General features: G+C 48.0%; 2 protein-coding genes across 2 annotated transcripts in view; both read right to left on the bottom strand.

Annotated features, from left to right (window-relative positions):
- The window catches only part of LOC132571073 (zinc finger protein 345-like), a 97,977-nt gene that overhangs the window by 4,577 nt on the left and 81,797 nt on the right, over nucleotides 1–11,603 (bottom strand). Inside the window, exon 2 of the mRNA XM_060237735.1 lies at nucleotides 1,213–1,338. Within this exon, the coding sequence (XP_060093718.1) occupies nucleotides 1,213–1,228 (16 nt within the window). The 5' untranslated portion in view covers nucleotides 1,229–1,338. The remainder of the gene's footprint in view (nucleotides 1–1,212; nucleotides 1,339–11,603) is intronic.
- LOC132571779 (neurotrophin receptor-interacting factor homolog) lies at nucleotides 6,176–10,039 on the bottom strand. The gene is made up of 5 exons (XM_060238572.1): nucleotides 9,857–10,039; nucleotides 8,330–8,810; nucleotides 7,974–8,088; nucleotides 6,515–6,585; nucleotides 6,176–6,319 (listed from the first exon to the last, which is right to left on the bottom strand). The coding sequence occupies exons 2-5, from the start codon at nucleotides 8,750–8,752 to the stop codon at nucleotides 6,176–6,178; spliced, it is 753 nt and encodes a 250-aa protein (XP_060094555.1). The 5' UTR covers nucleotides 8,753–8,810; nucleotides 9,857–10,039.

Genomic DNA, 11,603 nt, shown 5'->3' with positions numbered 1-11,603 from the left:
GTTTATATTCCGCCCTCCACTCAGAGTCTCAGAGCAGCTCACAATCCTCTTTATCTTCCTCCCCCACAACAAACACCCTGCGAGGTGGGTGGGGCTGAGAGGACTCTCACAGCAGCTGCCCTTTCAAGGACAACCTCTGCCAGAGCTATGGCTGACGCAAGGCCATTCCAGCAGGTGCAAGTGGAGAAGTGGGGAATCAAACACGGTTCTCCCAGATAAGAGTCTGCGCACTTAACCACTACACCAAACTGGCTCTATGTTTTACCCATTTCTTTGGAATCACTTGCTTAATCTGGAGCTGTGCTAAGAGTATGATTATAAACATTGTTTTACTAAACACTTCATAACGTTTCATTCTAGTATCCCAGTGGTCTGACCTAGCCTCAGATCGCAAAGCATGGAGGCACACCATCCACCAGGCTGTCTCTTCCTTTGAGAACGCACGCATAGCTGGTCTTGAGGACAAAAGGAGATTGAGGAAGAATCGCACTGCTACAGCACCAACCCCAAACCAGACTTTTCCCTGCAGCCACTGTGGCCAGATCTGCCTGTCCCGCATTGGTCTTGTCAGCCACCAGCGAGCCTGCAGCAGACGTGGACTACTGCACCCTTCTTAAATCTTCGTTCGCGAAGTCAAGCCGAGAGAGAGAGAGTATTGGTTCTGTGTACCTCCACATAGACCTCCACCATCTTGGACAGGCAATCTGAAAAGGAGCCCCAGGGGTGCACGAGGAAGCAAGCTGTCCCTGTGGTGACCAGGTGCTGGGTAGAGGGAAACACAGGCAAGGCCTCAGAACCTGGAAGGAAACTGGGAGTCCTGACCCTCACAGTGGGTAATTCTCTTAAAGGTGGGGGGTGGGTGTTGGGAAAGCCCCAGGTGTTGGGAAAGCCTTAGAGGGCAAGGTGGAACAGGGCCTTCAGTTCAGAGAAGGACTCTTCTGCCTCATGAAGTAAGGATACTTTTACAACTGAAGTTCTTTTCACACTCCAAGCCATTTCATGGTTTCTCTCCTAAAGGGATTAGTGTCTCTGAAATGACATTCATTCTCTGACTGAAGATCTTTTCAAAGACCAAAGTTTCATTCCCCTTTTTCCCAGGAGTGCATTTTCTGGTCCACACACAGACCTTCCCCCCCACCCCCCATATTTTTTGGACTGGGATTTCATGGAAATTCCCTCCTTGGGAAGGAATGGGCTTACCCCTCCTCTGACCTGCATGGCTTTCCATCTGCCTCTGTGGTCCATCTCCATCTCCCAACTTTCCTTCAGCATCTTCATTCTTGGCATTTTCCAAAGAGAACCCCTGGAATTCCCCAGCTGTCTTCTCTACAACTGCTGCTGAAATAAAGAGAGAGTTTCCTTCAGCACCCAGACAAGAAGCCAAGCCCCCAGGGAGGCCCTGCTTGTGAATAGGCATGCAACTCCTCAATCAGGTCTTCTTTACATTGAAATTCGGGCATCAGTCACACCTTATCCCTGTCAAGCCCTCCCATACAGCTGAGTTCATATTCTGCCTATTCCTCCCCTCCCTCCCAGTATGTCCTTCAAGAGGGAAAGTGGCAAAGATTCATTTCCCCGCTGTTACCACTTGATGTGCCATATAGCTCTTTAGATTCTCTGCTCTTGACCATTAAATGCAAGAAGTTATCAAGACATCTAGTCCTGCAATTACACTGAGTGTCCTTCTAAATGTCATGAGAGCCAAGAAGGAGCTGGTTTTCAAATTCCCACAAATACATGTTTGCTAAGGAGCAGTGAGAAGCCAGGAGCTCACAAAGTGAACCCTACAGTTCAAAAGGGACTCCCGTGGTTTTTGAAGGGGTGCCTTTCGTTAGGGAATACAGGTAATGACGAGTGAGAAAAGCAACCCTGCTGTGTAGGGCTACCTACACTCAGAGCATTTTCTTGGTATCTCTGAGCTTTTCTCTGGGCCTTTCTATTTTCTAATGTGCAGCCATTTCTGAGTCACCCAGGCATTTCTGCCTTCCTAGAAGCACAGAGTCAACCTGTCTCTTTGAAACCAAGTTTATCTGATGGTCAGAAAGAGATAGCCAGAAGAAGGGCTTACTGAGCCACTTCGGTGGGAAGGGCGGGATATAAATCGGAAATAAACTAAACTAAACTAAACTACTGGGACTCAAGGTCATTTTGTCATTACAAAATGTCACATTAGAGGAAAGCCTTCTGGAGACCCACCCTAGAGGAACACACAGTGCCTAAAAGTCCAAATAAAACCCCAGAAGAGTTTGTCCTGTTCCATCCTCCTCAAACCTTTGCAACACACAGCGAATATGCAGATATGCACAGGACTAGCATCCCCAGAGTGATGGAAGGGAAGCATTGGGAAGTGAGTCTGGCAGTAGCTTAGAAAAGCACATGGTTGTCAGCATTGTCAACTGTCATGGGATTAGGGGTGGACTGAGATAAACATGTTACTTTAATTTCTATAGTAAATTAGCTTCTATAGTTGAATCTTTGGTTCTGTCTCCCAGGAGGGTACAAGCACTCTGCTGATGCTGTGGCCTTCTGGTACAGGTAACCCTGGACATTATTTTTGCCTTAGAGGATGTTTATCGATTCCAGGAGTTAGTGGTGCCACTATCAATGTTTGAATAGAGTATCAGAAGCTAGCTTCCTTGATTTTTTTATTGCTTCCGGACTCCAGAGATAGAAAGAAGAGGAGGGATATGGAATGGAACATTGTGCCAGTTCCAATCAGTGCCAGTTTGTCCTGCCTCTCATTTATTGCAGCTATTCATCAGTCGGCGTGTTAGCAGCTATGGGTTCAAGAAATATATATACCTCTGGTTTACTAATAGTCAGGGCTGTTTGTCAGTGCCAGGGAGCCTTGATGCTGTAGCCAGAAAATACTCCTTATTTGTCTGGATGTGCATTGCATATTGAATTATAAGTATTGAATTAAGAATTATGAATCAATTTTGTATGCTGCACGCCAGACCCTTCTATGTTTGGGAGGTTTTGCAATTTCAGTTTGATGTTCAATAAATAAAAGGGGTTTCTTTTTTTAAAAAAATAGCTGCACGTCTTTCTTGATGCAATTGGGATCCCTGCCAGTTTCTCTCCCTCCCCAGTGAACACAGTGGGGATTTGAGTCCATGAAAAGGTTCCTGGACGCCTAGTTTCCCCAACATCCAAGTCTTCCTTGGGGACTGGGGGAAACAGTGCTGGGTGGCCTCAAAGAAACCCACACACTGGGGTACATTGATCAGACAGGTACATCTAGCATTCTGTGTGTGTGTGTGTGTTTCTGTGGCAGATGCTTTCCTGCCTCAAGGGAGTGGAAGTGAATTAGCCTTTGCCTCCTAGGGAGATGGGAGGGGGCTACAGTGGTTCCACTATCCTGTTCTGGCTCAACCGACTGTGTTTCAACAGAGGACTCACCTTTGTATTTACCGGGTTGACAGGGTCAGTTGGAAAGCTGTGCTAGGGGAGTGCTGACACACACATTTTTAAAAAGCTGCACACAGATTTCTGCTTCTGCCCACAGACACTGCTTCAGCCCATTAGAAACAATGGAGGATGGGAGCACCTCTTTCTGGTTGATCCCTGCCAGAACCGGACATCTAGTCCTAATTTTTTAAACTTGGGGAGGTTTTTAAGGAGAGGCACCAGCAACTAGGCTGTAAATTTGGTGCCTCTACCAAAAAAATCAGGTGCCCCCAGAGGCCCAGATATCCCCACACTGATTCTCCATTATAGCCTATGGGACCATTGAGTATAATAGTCCCCATATGGTACAATGGAGCCGGAGAAAAGCTTGCTGGGGTTTTTTTGCGCACTCCTGTTATGTTTTTCAGTATGATTCGTAAGCTGCCTTGAGTCACAGGGAAAATTGGGATATAAAAATAAATAAGTGCTTTGGACAGGTTGATAAATTTAAGCAACTTCTTTTTTGTTAGGTTACGTAGGGTTCTGACAGTGACTGTTCCTCCTCTGTTATACCTGACCTGTAATGCTGGTTGTCATATTTCCTTAAAAAAACCCAAGTAGACTGCAAGAGACCCCCTCCCCAAGTGCCAGTATGTTTTCTAAGGCTCAGTGAAGGGTGATGGTCCAAGTCCAGGTCTACCAATGCAGGCACTGGAGGAGGTAGCCCTGTTCTCCAGAGGCCAGGTCTACCAATATGGTGGAAAGGGGTGGGTAAAATTTGCTTTGAATCTCTTTTCTCTTATAATGTTTAAATTACTCTTAAAATATAGTTTCAATATAACTGAAAATAATTTATTCTGAGATTTTTTACAAGGTTATGGAAGTAATCTTCTCAGGGGTTTCCCCCCCCCCCTGGAAAAAGAGGTGCTGAAATTTTCAAGTGTGAAATGAAGAAACACACAGGTGTCCCCCATGAACTTTTAAACATTTATTGAGGATTTTGTTTCCACAAAGAGGTTCCAGTCAAATCTACCAACATAGCGGAAAAGGGTGGGTGAGATTTTACTTGGTTCTGTTTTCTCTTATAAATGTTTAAATTATTCTAAAATATAGTTTAAACATAATTTAAAACAATTTATTCTTAAGATTTTTACAAGGTTAAGGAAGTAATCTTTTAAAAACTAATTCATGTGATAGTCAAATATAGACTCACTGACAGCTTTAATGCTACTAAGCTTTTTATACTCAGGAGGTAAAATTTCCACTTACAACATTGTTGAGCTTAGAGGAAACATTGGTGGGAATCTCTTCAATACCACACAATCCCACCCCCATGTGGTGACCATTGATCCCCACCACCACAACAGCTGAAGCTATACCCTTGGGTTGCAGTGTTAACTGGTGGAACTATCTCCTGCAGGCCACACCTGCAAGTGAGAACAGCCCCTCCCCTCAAAAAGCACTCAAACCCATCTCAACCTAATAAATGAGACCATCCAGGAGACCACAGTAGGAGAGGGTTGATGTGCCTTTGGCCTAGTCCAGCAGGCAGGCCCGGCCCGTGGGAGCATGGCGCCCCAGGCAGCCCCAATGCCTGCCAACCCCCATGCCACACCCCGCTTCTCCCTGCGCCGTGCCCCTCCGCAGCACCTCCCTCTCTCTCCCTCCCAATCTTTAATGCCCACCCAGGGAACATGCGCCAGCTCCCAGGGCTCTTTCAAGGTGCCCCCCTCCCCCGCCAATACGCTGATCGGCGGGAAAAGTGGTGGGGAGGCCGATGTGCCTATGCTGGCCTTCCGGCGCCCTCCAGACCTTCAGCACTGGGGTAGCGGCGAAAGGATCAGCAAGCCACTGAAAAAGCGGTCCCTGCCGCTTCCTCCCTGGATCACATGGGAGGGAAGTGGGGAGAAAGCAGTGGCCACTTTTTCAGCAGCTTGCAGATCTTTCCTTTCACCGCCACCCCAGAGCTGAAGGTCCAGAGAGCGTGAGAAGGCCGGCATAGGAGCGCCAGCCTCCCCACCGCTTTTCCCGCCAATCAGCAGGGGGACACCTTGAAAGAGCCCTGGGAGCCGGCACTTCATCGCCGGTTCCCCGGGCATTTGAAAGTGAGTGGGTGGGAGGGGGAAGCAGGCAACTAGAGATTTGCCTAGGGGGCGGGGCTGGGGCTGACTGTGGTGCCCCTGCCCTGCCAGCACCTTAGGCAAATGCTTAGTTTGCCTAGTGGGCGAGCTGGCACTGTCAGCGGGGCTCTTCATAGGTAACACCCCCTCCCTCAGAATATCAAATATTTAAGGAGAGTGCAGCTCCTCAACAGCCACAGCTGAGCTCAGCCCCAGAAGGAGCTCCCAAATCTCCACATCCCAGGCCCAGAAGGCCTCCCTCCCTCCTTACCTAGCAGACTTGATCAGTCTACCAAACTAAGAGTTGCCTAGATGTGAAGAGGAAAAGTCCCCTGCTATTCCTGGCCCATTCCCTTGACATAACCATGAGGGAGAGTCACTAGCAGGCAGCTCATATTGAAAAGAAAGAGCCTCTTCAGATCCTCCTGAGAAATTCTCCAGCCATTTTTCAGACACAAAATCTTTGTTGCTCTCCACTGTAGGCCAAGGAGCCCTTGTGGCTTGGGTGATGGCCACAACACTGGCCTCAGCTGCCCCTGGATCAGCCAGGGAGCTGGGGTTGCTCTCTTCAGCCATGGGGAGCAAGTAGCTCGGCAGGCCTCACAACCACATACTGCTTTTCAATATTTTGAATCATGTATTATCCCAATGGCAGCAACTGGCACCTATGAAAGGTCCTTACCCAGAGAGGCCACATGTCCATAGTTCTCCAGCATGACTTCCATATAGAGAGTTTTTTGGCTCAGATCTAGCAGGGACCACTCGGCCTTGGTGAAATATACAGTCACCTCCTCAAAGGACAAGGGAAACTGAAAGAAAAAGCAGATTCCATGTCACAGATCATGCCAGGCAGAGACAACACTCTTGACGGACAGGGGCATTCTGGGAGGGTGCAAGATTACTATGCGTGAAGGGAGTTGTGTTCAGAGCCTCTCTTGCTCGGACAGCTGGAGCAAAGGAGAAAGGAGTGGGACCTGACTGTCGCCCATTCATCCCCCCCTTACCTGGACGAGAGGGGGAGCAGACATTTGAACTCCACTGGAAAGATGGCAGCTTGAAAACATCTCTTCACTGCCTGAGGGGGAGGCAAAATCAGAACGGTGAATTCTAGCCTCAACTCTATATTTTGTTAAATTTGTAATGCTTCTTAATAAACTAATGGAGATATGGAAGACAAGCACCAGGTACCCATGAGACATGGGAGGGAGGCAGTTAGAAATGTCCTCTGAACTCTGGAGCTCAAAAGGTTACAGCGTCACTGCTGGATCAGATCAAAACCCCAGGGACTCCAGTCTCCTTACAGCTGGGCCCTCCCACGAGCCCTTGAGTCTGGACTGGAGGGAGAAAAAGAAGAGCTGGAAATCAAGTCAAATTACACATCAGCACATCCAGTGCCAAACCCAGACTTAATTTTAGCGCATCAGTTGACATTCTCTAATACCAATGGGGTTCCAGGGAGTCTGCTGATGCTCTGATTTCAGATCCAAGTATTCAGCCAAATGAAACATCAACAAGATACGATGTCCATCATATGCTCCACCCTCAAACCTCATGGCCTGGTATCCCTAGTCCAGCACCTTCTTTCTGATTGTGGCCTGACGAAAGCTCCTGGAAAACTCTTAAGCAGAAGCCCAATTATTGGCCTCCAGCAATGGGTGTTCAGAGGTATACTGCCCCAGAACATGGGTGTAAACTGCCGTCAAGTCAGAACCAACTTATAGGGATCCCACAGTAAGCTAAGAGCTACCTCGGCATAGCAACCCCTGGACATATTTGGTGGTCTCTTATCCAAGTACTAAGCAGGGCTGACCCTGCTTAGCTTTTAAGACCAGATAAAATGGAACTAGCCAGGGTCATCCAACTCAGCAATATGGAGGTCCTATTTATTCACCATAGTGAGCAGCTGCATCCACATTTTTCTTTCTATCCTTTTTTTTTTAGGGGGGGATATGTGTATTTCATATGTCTCTGTGTGTGTCTGCACCTGAAAGTCATGGTGACCTTTGGTGACTGACCTCTACTAGGGGCCTGGATATTCAGGGAGGTGGCTGATTAAAGCCTGCTCCTGTTCTTCCAACTGCTAGTATTTCAAGGAAGTCTCCCACCCTAGTATTTGCCAGAGCTGACCCTGCATAGCTTCTGAGATCTGACAAGATCGGGCTTGCCTGGGCTACCCCAGTCAGGGCAACTTCTTATCCTTTTGGGGGCCACCTTGAATCCAGCTAATGTAAGGAAAGTGAGATACAAATATTTTAATTCAAATAAATCAGAATGTAATGGCCTTCCAGGAATCTGTCTACTCCCCCTTTAAGTGAGTGGCCATCACAACATCCTGGAGCACTATGTCCCAGAAGTCCCCTCTGCTCAGTGAGCGGAAGTATTTCCTTTTTCTCCTGCCTCAAACCTTCCACTCAAAAACTTCACAAGGTGCGTCAATCCCATGTGGGCAGAAGGTACCTTTACCATTTGACAGGGCTATTTCGGCACACTTCTGGGCCTGTACCCTCTGACTTTCCTCTGATGAAGCTCCTTCTGCCTCAGAATACTTCACTTCCATCTTTACAGCTGGTCCCGACATCTGAAACAACAGAAAGGGAGACTAGTAAGAGAGGAAATAGAAGAGGCTGAGAAGATGGATCGTGCCCCACCCCCAGACTCCTCATTCCTGCATCATTCAGTAGAGGTGGTTCAACTACAGGGCCAAGAATCAGGGTTGGGTTTTCTTCCCAGCCTAGTGAATTCTCTCAAGGTTGAAATACCTGGCAGGGAAGCATTAAGATAAGGTCCTTGCTGGAACTGTGTGAAGGAAACCCCCTCACCTGCTCTGCCTGCCTCTTCTCCTCAGCCTGACTCAGGAGGAAACCTTCAGCCAAGGCCACTGCCTGGGAACTGGTCTGCGGCTCACATCCTCTCACCCAGCACTGCATTTCCTGGGGCAGGATGGCCAGGAACTGCTCCAGGATCACCAGGTCCAGGATCTGCTTCTTGGTGCGCTTCTCAGGCTCCAGCCAGTGGCTGCAAAGTCCATGGAGTTGGCCGCAAACCTCTCGGGGCCCATCAGCCTCATGGTAGCGGAACTGCCGGAAGCAGTAGTTGTATTCTTTTGCAGTCATTGCGTCTTGAGACAGGATCTCTGGCACAGCTCTTTCCCAGGATTCAACACCACTCCCAGCCTGGGTGGGTTGGGGACTCTCCCTTGATCCCTTGCCTGTTCCAGCTCCTTCTGGGTCCTCCTCTTCCATCTCCTTCCCCTTCTCTTGGATCGCCTCCTACTGTGTTCAGATACCCTTACTTTTGTGGCTATGAAGAAAAAGAGGAAACAAAATCAAAAGGGCAGAAAGAAACCCAAAAAGAGCTACATCACCAGCCCTGGTCAAGAGACAGTGAAGGATTTGCCCAGTGGATCAGAAGAGAAATTATTGTTGCAGTTTGCAGATCATGATTGGTATCACTGTACTATATTATGTACTGAGCTTTGTTATATGTGTCTGTTTCGGCCTTCAGGAAAGTAAACCCTCTCTGTTTGGTTGTTTAAAAATCTGTTGTGGATTATATGATCTTGGCTGTAGATGACTGGAGAATCAGCCTGTCCTAGCAGCTCTGTTTCAATATAGACTGTAATGTGAAGGAGCCAGTTGGCACAAATGATTCCTCCCCTCCTGATCAGGCGTGGGACTCTTTTCTGGGCTTCCCTAAGACCTCAGTGGCTGAGAATCCATTTTTAATGGCAGTATTCAGATCCCAACCATCTGTCACACACAAGTTCCACCAAGGCAGCTAACAAATTAAAACAGAGCTCAGAAAAATCACATTTTGGAAGCATTTAAAGCCCCTTAGGGTCATTAACTGAGACATGTATTTAATATGGATGAGACATAACAACAGGGTCACAGTTAATTACTCTCAGTCTCTCCAGATGAAGAAGGGTGCATCTTCTGCCTATCAGTCTCCAATTTAACACATTTATTTCTTTCACTGATTCCTCTCCTCCGGAATGAACTCCAATTAAATGGTAACCATAAAAACGAAGCTGGTTGTTCCTGTTTGGTCCTGGAATCTGTTAAACATCTTCAGTATGTTGGATGCTAATCTTTTTGCTCACACTCTAGCTTTATGTCTGGACTGGTAAATTCCATTTCAATGTACATCAATCAGCTTATACCATGAATAAAGCACTATGCAGGCATGCACCCGAAAGCTTCTATCTTGAATAAAAATTCCTTGGTCAACTTTGTTCTGCTGCTTCAGACCAACCCGGCTCCCTGCCTGAATCTATACATGAGGACCAACATTCATCTTTTCCAAGATTTCCGAGCTTATCCTTCCCCCACTCCCCCGTGTCTTACTTGTGAGTAAACCTTCCAGGATCCGGCTGTACGGCTTTTATCCGCAGTTACCTGCCTGAAGCCCCTCCTGTCCTCTTGGCCGATTCAGAAGCAACCCACCACCCTCAGCCACACACGCACATACTGGAAAAGAGCCTTTCCATTCCACACACCCCCACCCCCGCTCAGCTTGACCTCTCTAGCAAGTAGCGTTGTTTGTTTAACTCTTTCACGGCTGCGGACGAATGTAAATACTTTTCGTCATTTCCGGGAGCTGAACACATCGGACTTCAGCCGGGCTGCTGTCCGTAACACCCTAGGCAGCTCCACGGGGCCGCTCAGGAGTAACTCCGCAGAGGTTCGGCCCCCAGGATAGCCAAGTGCTTTCCAGCCATCTCAGAAAATAATAATATGAACAGAAAAAAGAAAATGCCTTTCCTTTAACCCACCGCCTTAGGGATGGGAACTTCCAGGTGGGACTTGGGGATCCCCTGGAATTACAGCTCATCTCAGTTCCCCTTCTGGAGGACAGATTTGATTGTCTCCCGGCAGGAGACTGGCAACCTCCCGGTCTGAACCACCTCCACATCAGCAGAGACAGAAGCTGTGTATCAGACAATGAGCACTGTGGTAGAAAAAAAAAAGGCTTTTCCCTGGGGTGGGGGGGGGGGAGCTGTGTGTATTGCAAATCTTTGTTGTAGTGCTGCTTTGAAGACAAAGTAAGCTAGCTGGAATTCTGAAGGCTGAACCTCGAAGGGAAATATGTAGCAGCTGAAGAATGTTATAGATATCTGGAATAATATAGAACAGCATTGTTGATTGAATTTAATTAATTAACATGAGAAAATCAGCCAAGGGGCATTGATAGGTCAGAATGAGGGTGCCTATATGAATCAATGGGCAGAGGTCTAAAATTATGATTGTGTATCAAGGGAAAAGGTATTTCAGGTTCTTGTAAATATTTCTTCAGGTCTTTGGGGATTGATCCCCTGCAGAGAAAGAAACCATTTCTTTCCTGAGCACTTTGTACCACAAGTGGGGGGAAATGAATGCACTCAATGGTTGGGCTCTCTGCCTCACTGAGGTCCCTGTCCTCTGACTCCTCCCCAAGCTCCATCCCCAAATCTCCAGGAGTTTCTCAGCCTGGAGCTGGCAGCCCTATCCACCCCCCCCCCCACCCCTCACCAGTGACCAGGGGGCACCTGGCAACCCAACCCCCACTGCCCCTGACTTCCAGCATCTCTGGCCAGTTGCCTGCAGTTGCCAACTCCTGGGTGGGAAATACCTGAAGATTGGTGGGGGTGAAGAACAGGGATGGATGGGTTTAGGGGTGGGAGTGGTACCTCTGTGGGGTCTAATGCCATGGAGTCCACCCTGTCAAGTAGTCGTTCTTGTCTCTAGGGGATCAGTTCAAAATCTGAGAGATCTCCAGGCCCCACTGGGAGGTCAACAGCCCTTCCTGAGCCACTCCTTCAAGCAGGGTTTTTTTTTTTGTAGCAGGAACTCCTTTGCATATCAGGCCACACACCCCTAATATAGCCAATCCTCCAAGATATTACAGTAGGCCCTGTAAGAGCCCTGTATGCTCTTGGAGGTTTGGCTACATCAGAAATATGTGGCCAAATATGCAAAAGAGTTCCTGCTTTAAAAAAAAAAAGCAACCTTTCAAGCATCGCATCCCTCCACTGCTTCGTGGCCCCTTTGCACAAATCCCCCCATAGCCCCACCAAAGAGCAGGCTGCAGTTTCAGATACATCCCCCACCCCCA

The sequence above is a fragment of the Heteronotia binoei genome, chromosome 5 (genome assembly GCF_032191835.1).
Source record: "Heteronotia binoei isolate CCM8104 ecotype False Entrance Well chromosome 5, APGP_CSIRO_Hbin_v1, whole genome shotgun sequence".
NCBI classification, from domain to species: domain Eukaryota; kingdom Metazoa; phylum Chordata; class Lepidosauria; order Squamata; family Gekkonidae; genus Heteronotia; species Heteronotia binoei.
The sequence above is the reverse complement of the archived record's forward strand: the minus strand, read 5'-3'. Positions and strand labels throughout refer to the sequence as shown.

Bases quoted from the DNA above. Each gene is read 5' to 3' on its own strand.
- LOC132571779 (XM_060238572.1), bottom strand. From the start codon at position 8,752: ATGGAAGAGGAGGACCCAGAAGGAGCTGGAACAGGCAAGGGATCAAGG. The intron at 8,089-8,329 runs GTGAGGGGGTTT...CTGTTGTTTCAG, and splicing joins AGAAGAGGCAGGCAGAGCAG to ATGTCGGGACCAGCTGTAAA. The intron at 6,586-7,973 runs GTAAAGGTACCT...CCTCCCCCTCAG, and splicing joins CGAAATAGCCCTGTCAAATG to GCAGTGAAGAGATGTTTTCA.